At 36.2% G+C, this 23165-nt stretch overlaps 1 protein-coding gene across 1 annotated transcript; it reads right to left on the reverse strand.

The window, feature by feature from the left end:
- Positions 1-2528: 2528 nt before the first annotated feature.
- On the reverse strand, positions 2529-14369 carry il17rel (interleukin 17 receptor E-like). Its single transcript, XM_053650778.1, has 18 exons — positions 13663-14369; positions 12285-12312; positions 11751-11894; positions 11309-11415; positions 11025-11139; positions 10775-10819; positions 10509-10648; positions 8799-8870; positions 8647-8701; positions 8385-8548; positions 8226-8270; positions 8007-8064; positions 6631-6773; positions 5519-5584; positions 5364-5421; positions 4684-4809; positions 3565-3627; positions 2529-3083 (listed from the first exon to the last, which is right to left on the reverse strand). The coding sequence occupies exons 1-18, from the start codon at positions 13771-13773 to the stop codon at positions 2929-2931; spliced, it is 1695 nt and encodes a 564-aa protein (XP_053506753.1). The 5' UTR covers positions 13774-14369; the 3' UTR covers positions 2529-2928.
- Positions 14370-23165: the final 8796 nt, after the last annotated feature.

Below are 23165 nucleotides of genomic sequence, written 5' to 3' on the forward strand. Positions count from 1 at the left end.
TGCTTTAGAAGTTTGAGCACACCATTTTTAACCACAAAATCACTTTCGGGTTGCCATGGTGCCGTCTATGTGGTTTCCACTGGAATCCGCCTTCGATCCACTGTTCCTGACTTTGAAACCCAAGTATCACATGTTCTGCTATGATGTCAGAAAGAAGCAGGTGATCATTTACCTGTCTTAGTTCCAATGGCAACTGGCACAGCATGTTTTTACCAGGTTCCAACAACGGCATTTGAACCAGCCAAACTAGTCTCTTCATCTGCGTTAACAGCCATAGTGACCACACCCTGTTGCCATGACTCTCATAGCTTAAATTGCTGTCAGATCTCTGAGCTCATTGCATGTCATACTGAAGGCATTTTTGCCTTAAGGGCCAGTAACAAGTGTGCCACTGAACTACTTACACTCACTTTTGTATTATGTGCTTTACAAACCAGCATATCAGTTCTTCTATATTTGAGCTGGACGTGGCTTTACACAAAAAGTTTCATTCACTACTAATGAGGTAGCTGGCCTCATTACTTCATTATGTTCTTGCATTTCTCACTGCAACCATTGCATTGCTATTTTTATGTCAATGATACCAGCAGTCTCTGCTGAAGTGGGCCTCAAGTTCAGCGAATGAGGGGAGGGCACTAATAACACATCAGGGCACATGTCTGCATGCAATGGGCTATATTAGGCTCCCTCAACTTTGTGCTGTTGCATTGCCAGTATCAGCCCTTGCATTTGGTCAAGGCATAGTGACAGCTTCTCTAATCTGTCTTCCAATGCAGTGAATTATTCCTGTATGGATATGCTCAGCAAAGTATTCTGCTTGCTTTTCTTCCTGCCACTGCAACACTGCAAAGAAGCTTTTTCTTCCTAGCAAGCTCTGCAGCCATATCAGCTGTTCACTCCTCACTGTGGCTGCACAGTGCCAGAGGAAGGTGATGAATGAACTGCAATGTTTTCAGTATAGCAGTGTAATGGTATATTTTTTATTGGACAGTTTGAGTTTAACTCAAGTTTATATGGATTTTCATATGGTAATATGAATTGCTTTATACAAGAGTCACTTAAAAGTCATAACATAAGTTACTAAATATGAGCAAATATCTTCAAATGTGACTTCTATCTGCATATTTTCACCTTCTGTTAGGTCATAAAGTCAGACTATACATTAAGCTCTACACATTTTTCTCATTGCAGTCAGAGGTAGTATGTATTGATTATTGTGTCACTGGCACAGGGAGGTTGTATTGATAGTACTGACAATCATATGATGAACATAGTATACTGGGTTTCTGGGGTTCACAATCTGGAGGTAATCTTTCATCTCCACAGCTTGGTAGTCTTCACTGTTTGTGAAGTTTGGTTGCACTAGGGTTTATGAACACTTCTTCCTTCCACTGAGTTTGTATTCCAATGAGTTTGTTTTGTAGGCTTCAACATAATTTCTTTCTTTCAACATACCCTCATGTTGTAACACATTCTACAACTTATAATTACAGAATTTGGACATGCAGGGAATCACAACTCTGTGAAATGAGAGGAACAGAAGCATTTGGAGAAGCCTGCAAGCATATCATATTTCCTAGTTAGCCATTATAAAAACGAAATTATACCTGAAAGTAAAGTATATGCTGGCATATCATAATGGAACTGCTGACATGATCTAATTGCTCAATGATTATGAAATATGACCCCTATAAAGTAAACTAGGTGGTTTTTACAAGTTTCTGTAAGGTAAGTTGCCCATTGGTCTATCCACCCCCTTCTGAGAGATTTCTTCTAAAAGATTTCTTTGGTAGTTAGCTTCGTAACCTGGATCTGCTATTCATGTCTGACAGGAGTGGTACCTGATGTGGTCTTCCTGTTGTAGCTTCTTCAAACTTGATGTGTTATGCATTCTGAAATGTTTTTCTGTTCACTTCGGTTTGTAAAGAGTGATTATTTGAGTTACCATAGCCTTCCTGTCTGGCAATTCTCATCAACAAGGCATTTCTATGACTTCTATTTGCTGCCAAAAGTTGAGAGCACAATTATTTAATCTGAGAGTGGGATTATTTCTCCCCTTATACAAGTTTCACATACCAAACCCCTACTGATTGAAATGGGAAGTTATTAATATGAGTACATGTATATGCTTGATTTTTTTTCACCGTAGTTATATTCATATAAGAAGCTAATCAAATTTTAAATAGTTGTATCCCATTTAGATTTAACTCTCTACGCACCTATGACCAGCTATTGGGCAATTTCTTAGTATTGTAACTACATACACCTGCAAATTCATGCATTTGTCTAATCATCCAATCATGTGGCAGCAGCACCATGCATGAAATCATGCAGATACAGGTCAAGAGCTTCAGTTAATGTTTATCAAACATCAGACTGGGAAAAAATTATGATCTCAGTGACTTTGCCCATGGCATGTTTTTTGGTACCAGACCACTTGGGTTAAGTATTTCTTATCTTCACACAACAGTCTTTATCGTTCACCCATAATGGAGCAAAAAAAAAAAAAAAACATCCAATGAGAGGAGTCAACATGTGAAACACTTTATTGAGAACTTACACATACAAAATGGCAGTGTTAAGAGATTTAAACATGACCTATAGCACAACAATGTCCAGATAACAGTGATATTCAACAGAAACAAGTAAAAAAATAAGTATCTTACAATAATATAAACCACACATATCATATAAATAAATGTATTCTGCTCTCTAACACAAAAGCAGAAATGTATGCAACAATCCTTTAAAAGTTGTGAAGTTTTGAAGACTTTTAAAGCTGGATAAAGTCTTTTTTTTTTTTTTTTTTTTTGCTCTGAACGTAAGAATATTATCTTTCAACTTTTTCCCTGTTTTTACCCCAATAAAGAAATAAGCAGTGCAAAGCAAAATGAAAACAGCACATTCCATCTTGAGCAATCTTCAGAGCTACACATCTAACTGGTTTGTGAAGTCATTCAGTAGATTGGACCTTTCAGAGTCTTGTAACTGAGAGTTTTCTGAGCTATTTCCATCATCACATGCTTCTGTGGACATCAGCTCAGTTTTTGAGTTCACCTCCTCAGTCAATGGAGAGAAGAAGGCTGAAATGCATATGATGTGATGAATGAAAATCATGTCTAGGGTCAGATTTTAGCATATTTTATTGAATTACAATTTTATTCTGCTTAAATATTCAGTCAGCTGTAGATTAGCAAATAAAAAGTCTTAATTGCTTGTGGTAGTTGTTGCCCAATCATTGATACTCATATGGTGATGTGGGCATCTTGTGCAACAATTGATGCTTGAAAACAAGCTAATTTACAATATATTCACTACTTTCCCATCTGTGCTCAGTGCTAAGTGTTTACAGTCCACTACCTTCACTTCGTCTTTAATTGTTGCTCTTTGACACTCCACATATCACAACCATTATCTAAATGTGTGAGATTCAATCACCAATAATTTACTAGGAACTCCTGATTCACATTCAACTGAATGTGTTGAATTTTCTTAAACCTTGATAGATACTGTACATGCTTAGTAATGCAGACTGCTCTCGTATAAGAAAACACTTTTTCTCACCTGTGTGTGGTCCTGGTAAGCGTGCAATGCCCCGAGCATTTATTGTTCTTTTGAACTGGTAACCTGAATCCAATTAAACATGAGCATAATGTTAATTTAAGACAACAAAGTATAACGTTCAAAATATTTGTATATGATTCCATATGGACAACGAATTCGTAAAGTGACATTCCCCCCCCTCCCCCCCCCCCCCTTTTTAGCTGAAACTTCAGTGGGCAAAATTTCAGTGCATCCCTAATACTTATAATTGACTTATGTTGACTATAATTAGAACATACGCTAGTAGATTTTATTTCAAATTAATTAACTGAAAACATTTCTACACAAATTCTACTTTTACATTGAGAGAAAGTGAGTCTACTGCATCAGTGTCCTCTTTCAAGCAGGATAATCAAATCAAGAGCACCAGCTTTACTATTAATATTGGAGAGTGCAAAACTCCTATGCTACTGTCAGTTATTCCAGATTCATATGTCATATTGGCTTATCTTTGTCATATTGGCTTATTTTTATTCGGAGAAAAAGAAGACTGCTCTTTTGCCATATTTTAAGTGATAACTCCATTGTACTACCAGCATACTCTAATGTTAAAATGCAGAGCTATTTTGCAAAATGTGTGAAGGTTGGCAGGTCTGGCGATATGATATAAGTGGATTCTGGAGCAGGAACTCAGCTTCAAAAGCAAGAAAATCCACTCTATGGCTAAGGATTAAGGACTTCTAAAAGCGGCAACACCTACTTTGTGAATAGTTCATGAACAGCACTATTGATTTCAGACATGTGACTCATCAAGAAGGAAATGGAGTAGTAACAATGCACTGACTGACTCATTTTCATTTAAAAAATTTTTGACTGGATGTTTAGTAAGTGTTTAAATATTGTTATTATTTATTATTATTTATCATACTTTTTTGTTAGCTAGCAAACTTGATGCCAGATTCCAAGCTAAATGCGAGCTAGTAGGCAGAGCTGCTATTATCTTGTAGCTTTGTTAAGCTCTCAGCAACACACAGGATTAAAATTGATGTTGACCATAAAAATACTGATAATCATAATTTCATAGCAGTGATTTTGTCTTTGCATTACTGTATCAAACAAGTATAGACATATCCAACTCACCAATCATCGCAATCGTCATCACAGCAGCAGCCACAGCTACAGCTGTAATCAGTGTCATTGCTGGTAAAATGACATACATAAGCTGCCATTTACTGTCACTGTCTGTGGGCTTGGAGGAAGAACGTGCTGCAGAGACAAAAGAGAAATGCATGTTTGCATGCATTTATAATTTGCATACACTTCTAAACAAGCTTTTGTATATTTTAGGAAGGAAGTAAATCCAACAAAAAACTTCAATATATGCTTATTCTATGAGAGCGTGTGGAGGAAGGAGCTGTAACATGTTTGCCTTGAAGTTTCTAGAGGGCCTTTTTACTAGACCTTGGACACATGCCAAGCTGATCTCATATGTTGTCAGTGTGTTGTTAGACATGCTAGGTCTTGTTCAGTAATTCAGTACTGTTTTCCACCCCAAATACCCAGATCATTGGATAAATGTGCTAGCAGGGCTAGCCCTCTGTCTTTCAAAGAGAAAAATATAGTAACATAAGGTGTCCTTTTTGGCAACAAAATCAGATTATTTACTGTTAGCAAATGTATTAAGAGGGTGGCACAACTTTCACCATCAGTGGTCATAAAAAAGTACATCATATATGAAGAAGCAAGTATGGGGCTGATTTGTTTATTGACTGTAAAAAAAAAAAAAAAAAAAGTAAATAAATCTTCGGAAGAAAACTTACAGCATGAGGATTGGCAATAGAGAGTGGTGACTCCATATTTTACATCCACACGTTTTGCCTGGGAGAAAGAAGTTTTAAATTAGTGTCAACAGTTAAGAAGTTTTGGACACTGTGAAATTGATACACAAGCACTATTGAAATTTTATTTTATTTACCTTTATGCAGAGACTTGATGTACAAAGATCCATAGCCAGATTTGGCTGCACTTGTTTAAATTTCTCCTGTAGAAGCAGAAGATACAGTTTGGTTGAACCATATCTTATGGGTGTTTTTTTAAGAAGCCAGTGGAACTTCTAGGATTCAAGTTTTAGTTCAATTTTAACCAACCTTTTAATTTATATATATATATATATATATATATATATATATATATATATATATATAACACCCAGAGATCCATTAGTACAGTACATGTTGGTACTTATATCTTGAATAGATACCAAAAAACCTACAAGATCTTTACTCCTGAAGTGGTGGCCAATTTAAAAAAAAAAAAAAAAAAACACATCTCCGGTTTTCTGGCATTAAAAGCTTCATCGCTGCACCTCTACTATTTCAGAAGCTTCAAAAATGTTGGTTTTAAAGATGTTTTAAATGATAACCAGTAGATGGGATCTTTGGTGAATTGTACATTCATGCTTGATGATTCACTGCATCATGTATTCATGAATGTTGTGAAAGTTAGTATGCACGTGGTCAGTGGAAAGGTTTAATAGACGTCATGTGTTCGAGGCATAATAGTTCCCATTTGAAAATCTCACAATGCTGTGATGTACATAGATTTTGACACTGACAGTGTCTTACCTGTCAGTTTGCCCTAAAAAAATTATATTTATAATATATATTTATCATATATTATTATCACAATCCTGTGTTCATGGTATGTGAATGATTTTAGATGTTGCTTAGCAGCTGCAATAAAATAAGAAGTTTTATTGTATTGTATTTACACTGTAACACTTATTGTAGCACTATTGTTAAGCAGGAAAAATTATTAGCTTACTTGTTTTTACTGTGTTACATTTATAGTTTGATCAGTATCTGTCTCTATAAAGTGATAAGTAACTGTCAAAGCTTTTGAAAGCGAAGTTTATGTATACAGTTTTCGACAAACATCTTTTGTGTAAAGAAAAGAAATACACCTTCTGGAGCTCATTCAGATCCTACACCCATAATTAATGGATGTTGTATTTTCATTATTCGATATTGTTGCTGTAGGGCTCATTAAAGATAAATTGGCCACTACCACTGACTGAGTTGAACTCACCGCATCAACTAAGATGATTTGTGTGTCCTCACACCCAGAAGCCCCAGTCTTGGAACATACACTCAAAGAGAGGCTTGCTTTGACACGGGACGTCACAAGCAGTTGTGGCTGGTCCTCTTCAGTAGAAACGTCTACGTTCCAGGCTAAAAGAGACAATTAAAAGGTAAAGTGTGTTTAGTTTCACAACATGTGTACACACTTAGGGACCTAGATAACCTACGCATTTATTAATAAATAATTGTTAATATAACATTTGGCCAAAGGAACAGTTTGGCCAAAAATAGAATTTTCAGAATTTTCACATAATTCACACTATTTACTATTGATGTAGTTACATCATTCAGTACATCTACCATTTATTTCTTTATTTTATTTAATTATTACTAGTCTTAAAAATCAGACCTATGAAGCTAATGCAGCTCACATATCCACACCAAGCTTGAAGGCAAAACCATAAAACGGGAATGAATAATATAGTTCACTTTGAACTAAAATTTATAGATCACACTGGCTATATTTATTATTTTACCAACAAAAAAAGCTCAAGGATTCCCTATTCAATCCACAGGGCTTTCTTTTGGGTTCTCCAGCTTCCTCCTACCTCCAAAAACATGCTGCTAGTCAGATTGTATAGTCTAAATTGGTGTGAATGAGTTTGTAAATTTGTGTTAGCATGGTTCCCTGTGATGGACTGGGGTTCTATTCAGGGTGTATTCCCACTTCTATATTCCTGAAGTGCTTTGGCTCCACCATGAATCTGACCAGGATATTACTGAATATGAATATGTATTTGTGAGATTATGTATCTTAATAGTTGCATTTGAAGATTCAGGCTTGAAAATGATTTTAAGGTGAAGCAAAATTTCCATTACTTTTAAGATACATACAAAATAAAATAAAATAAAAACCTTTGGACACCAAGCACATCTGCTAGTCAATTACATTGTGGATAATTGAAAAATGTGTAAAGTACTAATGCATCAGTTTTCTTTCAAATGCCACAAATGAGGTGATAAAGTCCCATTTTGATATAATAGATAAGCATATAATTCCCCAGTCCCGGGTATGAAGGACCTGAAAATTGTTTCAAACTATAGTGTTTTCCAACTTTTTAAAGACTGATTCTTATCTGCTCATTTATACAAAAATCAAAACAGGGAAATCCCTAAACTGTGCAATAGAAACATTTCTAGGAAAATTCTAAGAAACACTGCAATTCAAGAAAGCACTTTTGACTGACATGTTTTTTCCCCAAGTATGTAACATCAGTAAAGTTCCAGCCACATCATCAATTCACTTTCAGTACAAAATGGAGGTTTGCTAATATTGGGACTTGCAAGCACAAGTTAGTATATTAATGAATGGAAGTTCATTACCTGGGAAATTCCCATCTGAAAATGGGCACTTTATCCATGCCCCGATCTCTGTGACGAACTAAAAGATAAAATACATCAAAGCACACTTTGTCTGAGAGTTGAATAGAGGCATCATTTTCACATGCTAAAGGCGTGTATGCAATAAAACTTGAAGCAGAAGGACATAGAGACATTAACAGCGCCTGATCAAAGGCACTGAGGTTAAGCAAAAATATTTACCTTCATGCAAAGCCGGGGATGAGGATCCACTGCTGAATATGTCACCTGAGAAAGGTTGTGTGGTTACATAAGTCATTGTTAGAACTTTTTTGTTTTTATTCTTACTATATTCTTTTCTGTAACTTTTATGTATTTATTACTTTTTATGCATGCACTCACCATTCCTTTGACATATCTCTGAGAAGAATTGGCAAGGTCTTGGCATACATCTTGGTCTTGCATCTCACACAGTGAAATGACAGCATTAACTTGGCATGACGACTTCCATGACATTTTCTGCTCCACATGGTCAAAGGTTATCCCTGACCAGAGTTCCTCAACACCTGACAAGAAACAGTAGTTTCTATATGCTGCTAGTTCATCATTATGCAAATAGAACCTTTTCCTGTACTGCTTATTTAAGAATAAACTTCATACTTACGGTTTTTGAAAGGGCAGACTTGAACCCGTGAAGCATCTGTCATGACAGACCAGCCCTATGACAAAACAGCACAGTGCTCTCTATCATTATTATTAAAAGAGCAAATGTGTCTCTATATATATATAAAAGCTACACATCTAATTAGTTGTTACCTCAATGCACAAGCAGGGCACTGGTTTGGAGTACTTCAGAGTGACATTTTTCACTGGATTCTCCTTTTTTAACTGTAACAAGAAACAGAAATGATTTTAAGCATATTATGTATGAAGTTTTTTGCCCTACTTTATCTTCCCAGCAAAGATGGTAAATCATAAATGAGCTGGCATATTTCTTTATTGCCTTCATAACAAAAGAATTATGCTAATTATGCCAATACCTAGTGAGCCTCCATTCTACAATTAAATGCACTGGCTCTATTCCATAACCATACACTGGGTACATCCTACAAATGCTGCCTCCATGTGCTTTCAGAATTACTGTAAATATAGGTTCCTAACCTTAAAGTTGCATGTGAATGCCCTTTGAAAACATCTTATATACATAAGATTTATAAAAATTTCCACGTGGTCCATTTTTGATTTTCTTTATACTTAAATGTCATTAAGTTTTCAATGAAAAGGAGAAACATGAAATGATATGTTATTGCAGAAGGTGAAGGAATGTTTAAAGACAATAGAATAAGAATCATAGTTTTTTTTTCCCAATATATATTACTTTGACAAACATAATATCCATACTTTTTGCAAAACATCTGAATTTTTGCACTTCCCTGTCTCAGGAAATGAGTGTATTTAAATTTTGAACTTTCCCTGGCTTTTTGGACCTGCACAAGAACCATATACAGTATAATGACTGATGGTGTAATAATTGGTCAATTTGGATCAATATATCAATTTAAAAGGCAACATTTGAAACGAATCAAGGCAAAAATCATAAATAGATTATTATTTAGTAGAACTGCATTTAAACTATCATCAGACAATGTATGCAAAAATGATTCAAATTTTAAAACTGATAAATAGGCTAGCAAGGTGATTTACCCATAATAGTGATACTTAAAATTGTCATTTTCTATGTCATCCTCATTCATTAATTAACAGATTCTGAACAAAGTTATTTGCATATCGATTCAAGGCTACTACATTGTATACTATTGTATAATATCGTATTGTAGCATATTCAGTGGTATCAAATACTGAGTCATTGCCTTATGAAGTCTGATGTTTTCATCTCTAATATTTGTAAGCAGGTGCTTTGGAAAACATTTTTGATACCTTAGCTTCTGACTTAGTTTACTAGCCTCACCAATTAAATATGGTGGAGCCAAGAAAAATTTCAGTGGTCAGTGGTTGGTAATTATTTATTTTTTCTAAATATAACTTACTTGTATTATTCACTGATAAGCCATAGACACTTACATCCTTAACTGTTTTAAATGTTTACCATATTTACTATATTTTTACAACTGTTCGGAAGATACCAAAATAGATCAAGCTAGCTAAGCCACTATCTAATGCTGGCAGTACCTGAAAGTCTTCATAATTATATCTTTGCAACTTGGACCCTTCAAGGAGCACATGATGGCATCAGAGCTTTGCAGCATGTGGGATCCATACTTACACAGACCTAGATGCTTTCTAATTGAGGTTACACAAATTAAACCACTTGCCAGTATGAAGAGTGACCCTGATGTCATTAAAATGTATAAACATTTTAATAAGCAATGTCAGTGTGACCATTGTTTGTGGATTTTATTTGATTTCACCAACAGAATGGGTACTGTCCCTAACCCCACTCCGAATCCTAACTTTCATACTTTCATCATTAGTCATTAGAATATAAATATTGGAAAAGCAATTCACCAATACGTGAGCTCCAGTGCCAATGCAGATGTAATCCTTGTGGCAGAGTCTAACATGGTAGTCCCTGTCTACCAGCATGTCTGACACACTTATATGCACTTCCTTACTCTCCAAGTCCACCTCATAGTCAATCTTGCCGGCTGCCAGAAAGACCAAGATTTTCCATGACACCATATTTACATCTTTATATGATCTATTAGTTTTTTTTTACAAGGTTAAAATTCTGGAGATGGATATAAAACTTTAGATAATAATCTCAAACTTACTGGTGCATTCAGGAATGTTCCCTTGCAGGTCCTTGTTGCTGCAGTCTGACAGAAGAAATGTAAAAAGAAATGTTATCTTTTGTTTTGACAGGTTACCTATCAACTGGTTTAAACATCTAATGTGTTTCTAAATTTGAAAACAATGAAAACATCTAATGTGTTACTAAATTTGGCATTATTTCATTTCGCAAAAAGGAAATTCTTGGTCTTTTGTATCACTACTAATGCAATGTGACACCCTACCCCATACCTGGGACACGGTATGCTCTGGAATAAGCCACATCACAGAATTGTGGCCACGTTTGGAGGGTTATGTAAACATCCTGCCCTATGCCTACTTCCAGACAATCGTCCTGAATATTCACCTTCCATAGAAAGTTGCACAAAACCAATTAGTCATCCATTCTTAGAAGTTTCTAAACAATGACATTTGCTAAACCTGCAAAATCTGGCACAGAATGAATTAAATAGACTTGCATGAACTTGAACATGAAAATTTGTTACGATCCATTCCAGAAATGCAGGCAATAGTACCTGATGGTCCATCACTTTATCTTTATGTGTGCGTGAGAAGGTCACAATCCTGCAGTGTTCCATCATCGCTGCACTGACTGTGCACATGTAGATGCCGTGGATGTGTTCTGGAAGAGAGGAAGCAGATTTACTGTCACTTATTAAACCAGTTGGGTTTTTTTCATCATGAAAGAGACCAGCAGTAGAGTGTACTAGTGATGTGGAGATAGATAGACTCTTTAAAGATTAGATCCCCATGATCACAGTAACTCGAATTTGCCCTGGTATGAGTCACTTGAGTACAATTGGACCATGACTCATCATTCAGCAGGAAACAACAATGCTGTACCTAACCTCCCACACTACAATAATCAGTGCTAAATTAACTTCCATAGTTAATTTAAAACTAACTAATTTAACTTGCAAATATATCACAAGGTCACTGAGAGAAAATTGGACCTACTCTTTAGCTGTAGATGAGTGCTGACTCGGAGGTGAAGAGAACACCGTCGATCCCCTTCACACTTCATCACAGTGGAGATGCTTGTGTTCCTAAATACATCTCTGGTCATGTCCCCTGGCCATTTCTTGCATCGCTCAAAAGACACTGTAAAACACAGATCCCATCCAGAACATGTCACATATTACCCACGCAACAAGCTTTTCAATTTCACACTAAGTTATGAATTGAGTGAGTGTTTCTCAGTTTTCAGTAGAATGGAAATTGGTGGCAGAAATATTTCTGCTTCACTATAATAAGTTCAAAAGCAATGACTTCAGTGAGAATTCTAAACACTACTGAAAAGTAACAAAGCAAAACATGCCTGTCATGGCAAACATTATTCATCCAATGAGATGACTGATTTAACAGTTCTTTTGTCCATCTAAGGATCACCCGATCATAACTTTTATTTGTTAGATATTATCTGACACAAATTACATAGCAGTGTGTGTGTGATCCAGAAATGAAGTAATAAAAAAACAAAACAGTACTCACAATGAGGCTTCACCTTACAACGGAGTCCCTGTAAACAAAGAAGCCCAAAATAGAGTTCAGCGTCAGATACACTGACACTGACGTCAGATACAATGAAGCTATCTGATACACAGTGTATCCAAATGATATGTACAGCTGCAGTAATACAGATTAGATTTTGTCACAATAGTCCCAGCAAGAGGAAGCAGGTGAGAGAGTAGGGGTTTGCCCAGAGTGCTTTGAACAGGCCAACATCCTGGTTGTTCACACAACACTTGACGTTATGGTTATATTTATGCATCCTCATCAATAAACTCCTTACTGGATATTTGTAATGTGACTGGAACTTTGGCTATATGCTTCCTTAATGTGAATGCCAGTAACTATAAATACAAACTGTTAAAATGCTATATTTCTATTTAAAAAACATATATTGACAAGTAAGTACACATTATATTAGTATGATTTGCAACCTACTCTTGCAATAGTTGTATAAAACAAGAAAAATCTAAGTGCAGTTGTTCCGCAAAATTGTGTACATTTACAATGGTGGGAAATTAGGACCGAAAATGGAACAGGAAACATGAAAGGCACACTTTGATGTTGTGTGTGTGTGTGTGTGTGTGTGTGTTTGTGCGGGTAAGTGTGTGTGTGTGTGCGTGTGTGTGTGTGCGTGTGTGTGTGTGCGTGTGTACATGCTGTGGTAGTTATGTCTAACAGCACCTCATCTGTAACGTGAAGTGATTGATAAAAAAAAAGATGGCTTTCCTATAGAGATAATATTTAACTAATTTAAATTGCACACCAGCAGCATAGTTGCCAAAGTATCATTGCCTGGAGCTCTTTATTGGAGTTTAGTTATTGAGTGTTGTAGAGACGGGCTGTGTTTACATGTATGTCATCATCAAAAGGTAGACTTGAATACCATATAAGGATGTGAGCAGTTATGTAGTTCATTACAGCTGAGTGTAATTTTCAAAAGCAATACTTTCTTTACTTTTACAATACTTTCTGCTTTTATTGGGAACTTATATGGTCATCATAGTTAATGATCAATGTATTTTAATTGATCTTGTCTTTTAATTGCATACCCAGTGTTGATTGGACCACTGTAGTGGCAATTATATAATACATTGTCAATAGAGATAAGAAAATTATTTAATTTTTTTAAAGAGTCATCTTTTATTTCACTATTCAACGTTAGATCTTTTAACAATAATCTTAACTCATTTAACAACAATGACTATATCTAACAACTTTAAGAATATGCAGTAAGACACTAGACCTTTAACATAAATGACTTTATGACCTACATCGCCAGAACTTGTTAGAGTTCATCTCACACAATCACAGATTGGTATACAGCCAAAATATAGTGTAAATACTTTTAATCAAATACCTGTGAACAACGGGATTCACATTGCTCAATCTTCTCTACCCGTTCTCCCTGCGGTCTGGAAGTGCAGAAATCCAGCAGTAACAGCAGCAGTAGCAGCAACACAATCTTCATCTTCAGTGAGAAGACTGGAGCTGGTTGAGGGGTGAATAGACTGAAGATGCAAAAGGTGGAGAACCCAAATGATGGCCTAAGGGCAGGTTACTGTTTCCTTCTTAGGCTTTGGGCCATTACATTTTAAAGTGTTGTTGATGAGCTTTTATTGTATATGGCCATGGGGGAGGGACTCTCTCTCTCTCTCTCTCTCTCTCTCTCTCTGACTCTCTCTCTTTCTCTCTCTCTCTCTCACACACGCACACACACACACACACACACGCACACACACACACTCTTTCCTGTATTTACACTTTGTCTACTCTATTCACATATTTTCTCTCTCTCTCTCTATGCCTCTCTTTATACTGTTTCCTCTCTTCTTGAATGAAACATGTATATTCTCTTTCTTCACTTTAATTCAATTCAATTTTATTTGTGTAGTGCTTTTAACAATAGATATTGTCACAAAACACCACTACAGAAATCTAACTTTCTCTCTGTCTCTCTCCTCTAACCACATATACTATATCTATCTTATTCTCTCTCCCTTTCTCCTTCTCCTTCTCCCTTTCTCCTTTATCCAAGCACACTCTCTCTATGTCTTCTTCACACGATACCCTCTCTCTTTTCTCTTCTCAATGAGCACATAAACTGTACATTTTAAGAACAATTCTGTAGATCTCTTGTCTCTTTATACACATACTTTTTCTCTTGTTACTTTTATCTCAGTTATTCCTGTCTTCTCTACTTCTCATACTGTCAGACCCTGTCCCCTACCTCTGTCTGTTCATTCACAGAGCCAGCTCTAATGTTAGGTAACCAACCACTAGGGGTCCTCCTAACAAATGTTGGCCTATGAACATATATCGGCACTCAAGTTTGAAACAGTTCTAATGAGAGGAAAAACCTCTAGAGTGTACCATTACCCACACTAATAGTGTCATACTACTAAGACAAACTACTTAGTGCTGTGGAATGTACACTCTAAAACAAATTTATAAGAAATGTCTATGACATGTTTTGATGTTATCTATGGCATTGTGTTACTTGTTTTTGCATTTCTTTGGTAGTTATTATCCAGCAGGACCCCATCCAGAGAACTCAAAAATGTTTCTTATTGCTTATCGTGCCTGCTCGAACAAGCATTTTAAAAGGAAACGTTAAACTTGTAGATTTCCATGTCATTCAGCATCTGTGTTCCACAGCCCAATAGAGAACACAAAAATATGGGTTAGACAGTGAGGTTAAGGTGTGGGAAAAATGTAAGCAAATTGGAGGAAACTTAAACCAAGCATAACGTGTTTGTGCTAATTTTCCTCTGCAGTGTTGCCAATTTTGTTCATGTGTTAATGCTGATTGTATCTGTTAAAATTAATTGAAGCAGAAAGTTGTACAGCATATGGTGCAGGTGTACAGTATTGTAAAGATAAACTGTTACATTTTCCTTTTATTCAGCCAAACATCGTGTGGTTTGCAAACATTTGCACTCAACTGTACTGTGGATTGACTGATTCTATGCAAATATTTGTGTGGTTTAATCAGTATGATTGTGTAATGATATATTAGCAATGAGAAACTATTTTATAAAACACAGCAAGCATCATATTGCCGGTAGTTCTTCTTATGCCTGCATAAGATTTAAATCACAGATGCTTGCTGGCAAAGCTCAAAATGTACCAGCTACCACCTACTTGAAGCTGTTTGTCAATTCTGCTCTGCAAAATGCTTCAAACTAGCCTCTATCATGGTTCAACTTGACCCCCTTCACAGACATGTTGAAATAAATTTGAGTCACTGGCTGTCTTCAAATGATGACTGAAGACCTCTTCACCAAGCACTTATTTAAACAGATTTTTTAAAATAAATAAAATAAATTACTTAATTTAAAAAACATTTAAAAAAGAAAAGAAAATACCGTTTTTGTGTCTGTCCCAACTCATTGTTAATACTTAATATTTAATACTTAAATACTTATTCAAAGTATACACCTTTGATGTACTGGAGGACTTTGTGTACAGTGTACGTGAAAGTTAGAGTATGTGCCATCAATCAGGCTCATAAAAAGGTCATGTAGAACTGTATTAATTTCATTTGTCCTGTCCTGTCCTCCTGTAAACCTAGAGGCAAAACGCAAGGATATGGGGAACATGTGAAACTTCACAAAGACAGTAGCCTGAGAACACAATCAAAGTGGGATAGCAGGTGCTATGAGGCACCAACACTATCCGATGCACAACCATGCTTCCCTGACTGCATTTTGTTATATTTTCACCATGAATTTCAGCGTATCATCTGAAGGCAAATTGTCATTGTTTCTTTTACAGTATTTGCGTCACATAGCTCTGCGGTTTTATATGCAAGTTAGTTAGATGACTGTGCACCACAGACACAACACAGAGAGCTGAGTCATTCATGCTGCTGTTCTGCTTTAGCCAATAATGTACTAATCAGATGTTAATCAGATACTGTTCTTATTTGTAATGGTAACATATGTAAAATGTAAAAGTATCTTAAAACAATATATAAATTTTATTAAAAAAAATTAAAATATATTAATATTTTTGTATATACAGTGCTGTATATTTCTTCAGTTTTTGTATATCTCTCATATTAAATAGTTTTAGATCTTAAACATAAAACAAAGACAACACACAATACAGTTTTTTTCAGCAAAAACATTATCAACTCATGTGAAAAAATAGTTGCTCCCTTAAATTTAAAATCTGGTTGTGCCACCTTAACTGCAATAATTGCAACCAATCTCACTTAATTCTAGGACTAGGATTTACTCCTATGCTTTGGATCATTGTCTTGCTGCATAATCCATTTGCGCATGAGCTTCAACTTACAGACTCAAGAATGGACATTCTACTTTTTCGCTGGTAGAGAGCAGATTTCATGTTTCCCTCAATTATTGCAAGTTGCTCAGGCCCTGAACCAGCAAAGCATCCCCGCACAATCACTCCACCACCATGCTTGATCGTAGGTATAATGACCTTTTTGTGGAATTCTGTGTTTGGTTTACGCCAGATGTAACGGGACCCCTGTCTTCCAAACAGTTCCACTTTCCACTCATCAGTCCATAGAACATTCTCCCAAAAGGTTTGAGGATCATCAAAGTGTGTTTTGCAAAAATTCAGACGAGCCTTAATGTTCTTCTGGGTTAGCAATGGTTTTCACCTCACCACTCTTCCATGGATGCCATTTTTGGCCAGCGTCTTTCTGATAGTGGAGTCATGAATAGTGACCTTTATTGATGCAAGAGAGGCCTGTAGTTCCTTTGATGTCCTTTGCTCTTTGTGACTTACTGGAAGAGTAGTTGCTGTGCTCTTGGAGGAATTTTGGAAGGTCGACCACTTCTGGGAAGGTTCACTAATGTGACTGGAGATACATTTGGTGATAATGGCACTCATTGTGGTTTTTTGGAGTCCCAGCAACTTTGAAATAGCTTTGTAACCTTTCCCAGACTAATGTATTTCAATCACCTTCTTCCTCGTCATTTTTGGAATTTCTTCCAAATTTGGCACACTGTGTTACTGTGTAAGACCTTTTAACCAACTTCATACTACATACAGTAATCCGGCCTGGTTGTGTCTAGTCCAGCTGAACCCCATTATGAATGCAGTTTAATAGATTTGGGGAATTAGTAATTACGGGGCCAATACATTGTCACACAGGCCCAGTTGGTATTGGATAACTTTTTTGCTTCAATAAATAACATTATCACTTAAAAACTGTATTTTGTGTTTACTCAGGTTGCCTTAGTTTTATCTTAGATTTTGTTTTCATTTCTGAAACAATTTAATATGAGATATACACAAAAACAGAAGAAACCAGGGCAAATACTTTTTCACAGTACTGTACATGTGTATGTAGATAGATAGATAGATAGATAGATAGATGGATAGATACATACATACATACATACATACATGCAAACATACATACATACATGCATACATACATACATACATAGATAGATAGATAGATAGATAGATAGATAGATAGTTAGATAGATATCAGTATGGTTATTAAAGCTGTATAACCATTGATGTACTGACAATTCATTTGAAGTGCAAAGGTCACTGTTAAATTAGGAACATCAGACTGGAAAAAGGAAATGTGTCTCTGTTCCTCAACTAATGTTTTCTATAGATCCGTTTTTTAACCCAAAGGTCAGAGTGACTCACAATGCAGAACATCATTAAACATAGTCTGAGTGAATGTTGATGTAATCACAAAACATTTTCCAATTAAGCAGAAAGTCTTTCTGTTACAAATCAGAAAGACTTTAGAGACTATATTAATTTAAGACCTATTCTATTTTATCTAGTCTAATCATGAGCACTTTGGACAAAGCTGTTCCAGTGTGTAGCCATTATAGTATTGAGTTACAGTAAAGTATGGTGTAATTTGGTCTCTAAACACTGTTGTGTTTTTGAAACTTGAGCATGACACACATGACTAAGCACTGTGATCATTAATTTTGTGGTGTTTGGTTTCAGCAGAAATGGGTCACTTGGGTCATTCCATGTCATTCAGAGTTGTCCATGTATAGTTATTAGATTATTGCCAGTCTCTCATTTCTATTTCTCGTTGTAGAAATAGATGACAACCGTTATACATTGTTATACATATATACCACTGCTTGTAAATACTAACAAACAAGAAGAAGAACAAAATTAATTCCATCCACCCATCTTTCATACCAACACAGTGTTGCAGGGAAGTCTAGAGCCTATCGCAGGGAACTCAGAGCAAAATGTTGGGGACACCCTGGAGGGGGTGCCAACCCATCGCATGGGACAATCGCACACACATTCACACGCTATGGACAATTTGGAAATGCCAATCAGCCTACAACACATGTCTTTGGAAACCCCCAAAGCATGGGGAAAACATGCAAACTCCACACAGATAGGGCGTAGGTGGGACCCGAACCCCCAACTTGCAAGGCAACAGTAAATCCCCCCATAACCCCCCCCCCCCCCAAATTAATTCCTTTACTCTAAATAGCTTGTGTAATGATCAGTCATGTCTAACACTGGGTGAATGTTAGAAGTACCGATGATAGATATTTTCCCCAGGAGATGCACAGAATTGGTACACACATTGTAGGCTGTAGATGTGATTTCCATGCAGCCTCCGGAATCTAATTAACTGAGTCACTGGGCTGTATGTACCAAGGGACTTTCTTTCAATATTCCAGACGCTACCAGGAAAAAAGTAGCCAAATTTACTGACTGCAACATTGTGCCATGTTGACACTTTTGCTTAAGAAAATAGCATCAAAGTCATTATGTTGAGTCATGTGGTAGTTTTTATGCTTACTCTGTATTTACATTTGTTATATCATACACTGTGTACTTTCATTGTATTTCTTATTATTATTGACCAATTTGCATTTCTTATCATTTCTTGATGTAAACAGCAACCTCAGTTAGGCTGACGAAACGTAAATATTTGCTGATCATTGGTAGAGGACTCCACCTACTGGATGTGACATAAAAAAAAATGTTGTTGGGTTGTGACAAAATAATAAAGTAACATGATGCATTAAACTCCTATACAAATTATTGGGGGTGATCATTGTTTGCATATTGCCTTGTCTTGCATCATTCTGTGTCATTTAGTATATTAACTGCATAATTAGCTGCTTGGGTGTTATTGCTACATATGTTAAGTAAATCTTTTACTAACTGGAATGTATATCTTTAAACAAGACAGAGATTATGATCTATAACAGAATAATAGATTGTTAAATTGTTGTTTCAAAAAAATTAGCACTGTTCCTTTATGTTATAAAATTATATTTGGGTTATTGAATAATTTACATTTTATGTCCAGGAGAGGGCATAAGTCCCCAAATTCAGGGGACTTCAGTTGAGTAGACCTCAAAAATTTGGAGGGCAGGTGCACAAAATTAGCTGGGAAGGACCCAGAAGTTTAGAAGTACAGTATATAATCCATGTGTTTAAAATATAGTTTAGTAATTATGTTTGTTTTAAATGTATTTCAACTAACTCAGAAATTAGTTTAAATAGCTAACCCAAGTATACAAGTATGACTAACTTGGACTAAAGTTGGAGACACAAGGTCCTCAAACCACACTCTGGTAAGTAAGCACATATTATTAATTTATTTAGTCTGATAGTGTTACACTCATACAACATTCACTAACATGCTTTCATTAAAATGACTGTTATTACTGCTACAGTCGTGGTCGGAAGTTTACATACACTCATCATGAACATGAATGTCATGGCAATATTGGGCTTTCAATAATTTCTTTGAACTGTACAACATACATCTTTAAGTAAAAAAACAAAACAAAAAGAATTTGGTTCACAAGTTTTAATTTTATTTGAGGTTTTCTGCACTCAACACAAGGTCAAAATTAGACATACACAGTGAAAAAAATATATACATACGGCACACCTAATATTTAGTTGAATGTCCCTTAGCAAGTTTCACCTCGAGCAGACGCTTTTGGTAGCTATCAACCAGCTTCTGGCAGAATTCTGATTGGATATTTGACCACTCTTCTTGGCAGAAATGGTGAAGTTCAATGACATGTGTTGGTTTCCTGGCCCTGACTCGACTTTTAAACACAGTCCACAAATTTTCAATAGGGTTGAGATCAGGACTTTGGGAAGGCCATTCCAAAAGCTTAATATTAGCCTGCTTTATCCATTCCACAAGCAGCTTTGATGTGTGTTTGGGGTCATTGTTGGAACACCCAATTGTGTCTAAGTTTCAACTGTCTGGCTGATGGTTTGAGATTATGCTGAATAATTCTAAGGTAGTCCTCCTTCATTATTTTATCCACTTTGTGCAATGCGCCAATTCCACTGGCAGAAAAACAGCCCCAGAGCATAATGCTACCACCACCATGCTTAACAGTTGGTACAGTGTCCTTTACTCCTCCAAACATACCTCTGGTCAGTGTGGCCAAATAACTCAATCTTTGTTTAATCTGAACATAAAACAGAAGGATTTTTCTTTGTTCATATGGTCAGCCGTAAACTTTAGACGGGTTTGAAGGTGTCGATTTTGGAGCAGGGGCTTCTTTCTTGGATGGCAGCCTTTCAGTCCATGGCGATGTAAAACTCGCGTGACTGTAGACAGTGACACTGATGTTCCAGCAGCTTCAAGCTCATGACAGCTCTGTGCCTTGGTGGTAACTGGGTTTTTCCTGACCATCCGAACCAATTTCCTCTCAGCTGAGGGTGACAGTTTGGGTCTTCTTTCAGACCTTGGCACTTTGGAAGTGGCTACACTTCTCAATAACTTGTACTTACATACAGTTGTTTGAACTGATGATCTTGGAATCTGCAATTGTTTAGAAATGGCTCCAAGAGACATTCCTGACTTGTGTAAATCCACCATCCTCATTTTCAGATCTGCACTGTGCTCCTAGGACTTTCCCATAGTACTGTGTGTTGGTCAATCCAATGAGTGCTGTCACAAACAAACCCTTTTTATGTTTGCACAGAGAAGCTGCCAGCTGTAGTCAATCATGAACACTAAGAGGAAATTAAGAGGCCTTGGTTTTCGCGAATTTTCGGCACCACTAAATTAATAATCTAAGTGTTTGTATGTATATTGTTGACCCTGTATGTATAATATTGGTCCTGGGTTGATCACACAAAACCCCAAATAAATTAAAACTTGTGAACCAAATTCTTGTTTTTTTTTTTATTAAAGATGTATCATTCTGCCTCAGAAAAATAAAAGTTCACAGAAATTCATGAAAGCCCAATATTGCCATGACATTCATGTTCATTATGAGTGTATGTAAACTTCCGACCGCAACTGTATGTGAGAATTATAATAATTTTGAAAAATAATTATGAAACAATCACAGAAGGGACTACACTGAGTGTGCCATACTGAAAAATACTTGCTATTTCTTATCTATTTATTACATCAGTTACTCTAACAATTATTAGGACAGTTAATAGGATAATTTGGTATTAAATAGAGACGGATGGAGAGTGACTGGGATTCCTGACAGTTTGTTTTCACATTTTGATAAGAATCTCATGCATACTCCTGAGCCATTCTTTTACAGACAAGGCCAAGAACAGGGTGCAGCGCCTCTGCTAAGATCCCTGCTGAAAAATCCAACTTAGCCTGACCAGATACCAGCTGCCACCACAGGTCGAGCGGTTCAAACTGGTAGACCATCTTTAACTGCTGGTATCTACTGGTAGAAAGGAAATAGGAAATAGGAAATATCTGTATTACTGCTACTAATGCTACAATGTAGACAAATTATTTTAAGAAAAAAACACAGCAGTTAGGCAATTAGGAAATTTATTGATCAATTTAGTCTAGTAACAAGGAAGCATAATTCACCAACTAGGAAAGATGATCTACCAGTTTGACCAACTTGGCCTGTGATTTGACTTTTATCTGGTCAGGACAAGCTGGATTTTTTGGGAGGGATGCAAGAATTACATAAAGAATTTCTTTTTCTATCATTATTGTGGATATAATACTTGACATGAAAACTGTGAAAATACTATGTTTGCTTGTTGGCTCGCAAATATGTACTTTAAAAGTATGGCATGGAGCTGACAAAGTGTGGTTCCTATCCAAGCAAACAGTCAACAAAACAGTCAACAGTCAATCAGCAAAATAACACTGAATACCTGTTTTCATTAGGTATTTTATATTGTAGCCTATGTGGTCAAAGCATTTTACTGTCATGTCCATAGAAGGCACAATTAAATTTTTACTTGTGTGCTGTTCCTCAATGCACATAACAGGGCAGACATATTCACACCCCATATACACACCCCAAAGACAATCCAACAGCCATCCAACCATTTAGCCACAAAAAACAGTATTACAATGTTCAATAGAGCATACAAAGAGGACTACATTGTAAACGTAAGAGACAAAGTAGGATAGCATGTGCAATGTTAAGAAATTAATATGTGCTTTGTTTAACGTTAAAGCAACATATGCCATGTATAATGTTAAGAAAGTGGCAAGTACAATGTTAAGAAAGCACCATGTGCATTGTTAGAGTGCCATCTCCAATGTGCAATGTTAAAGTTGTATCTATTCAATTCAATTTTATTTGTATAACACTTTTAACAATGAACATTGTTTAACAATTGACATATGCAGTGTGCAATGTTAAGAAAGTGGCATGTGCACTGTAAGAGTGGCATCTGCAATGTTCAGTGCTAAGAAAGTGGTATGTGCAGTGTTAAAGTGGCATTTGCAAGGTACAATGTTAAGAAACTGCCATGTGCAATGTTACAGAGGCATGTGCAATGTGTAAAGTGTAATGCAATGTAAAGAAAGTGCCATCTGCAACATGCAGTGTTAAGAAAGTGGCAGGTGCATTGTCCGAGTGACAGCTGCAATGCTAAAAATGTGGGATGTGCAATGGT

The sequence above is a fragment of the Ictalurus furcatus genome, chromosome 19, assembly GCF_023375685.1.
Source record: "Ictalurus furcatus strain D&B chromosome 19, Billie_1.0, whole genome shotgun sequence".
NCBI classification, from domain to species: domain Eukaryota; kingdom Metazoa; phylum Chordata; class Actinopteri; order Siluriformes; family Ictaluridae; genus Ictalurus; species Ictalurus furcatus.

Excerpts from the sequence above, each read along its gene's own strand:
- il17rel (XM_053650778.1), bottom strand. The coding sequence starts at position 13,773 with ATGAAGATTGTGTTGCTGCTACTGCTGCTGTTACTGCTGGATTTCTGC. Across the intron at positions 11,895-12,284 it reads TTGTAAGGTGAAGCCTCATT|TGTCTTTTGAGCGATGCAAG; the intron begins GTGAGTACTGTT and ends TGTGTTTTACAG. Across the intron at positions 11,416-11,750 it reads CACTCATCTACAGCTAAAGA|AACACATCCACGGCATCTAC; the intron begins GTAGGTCCAATT and ends CCTCTCTTCCAG.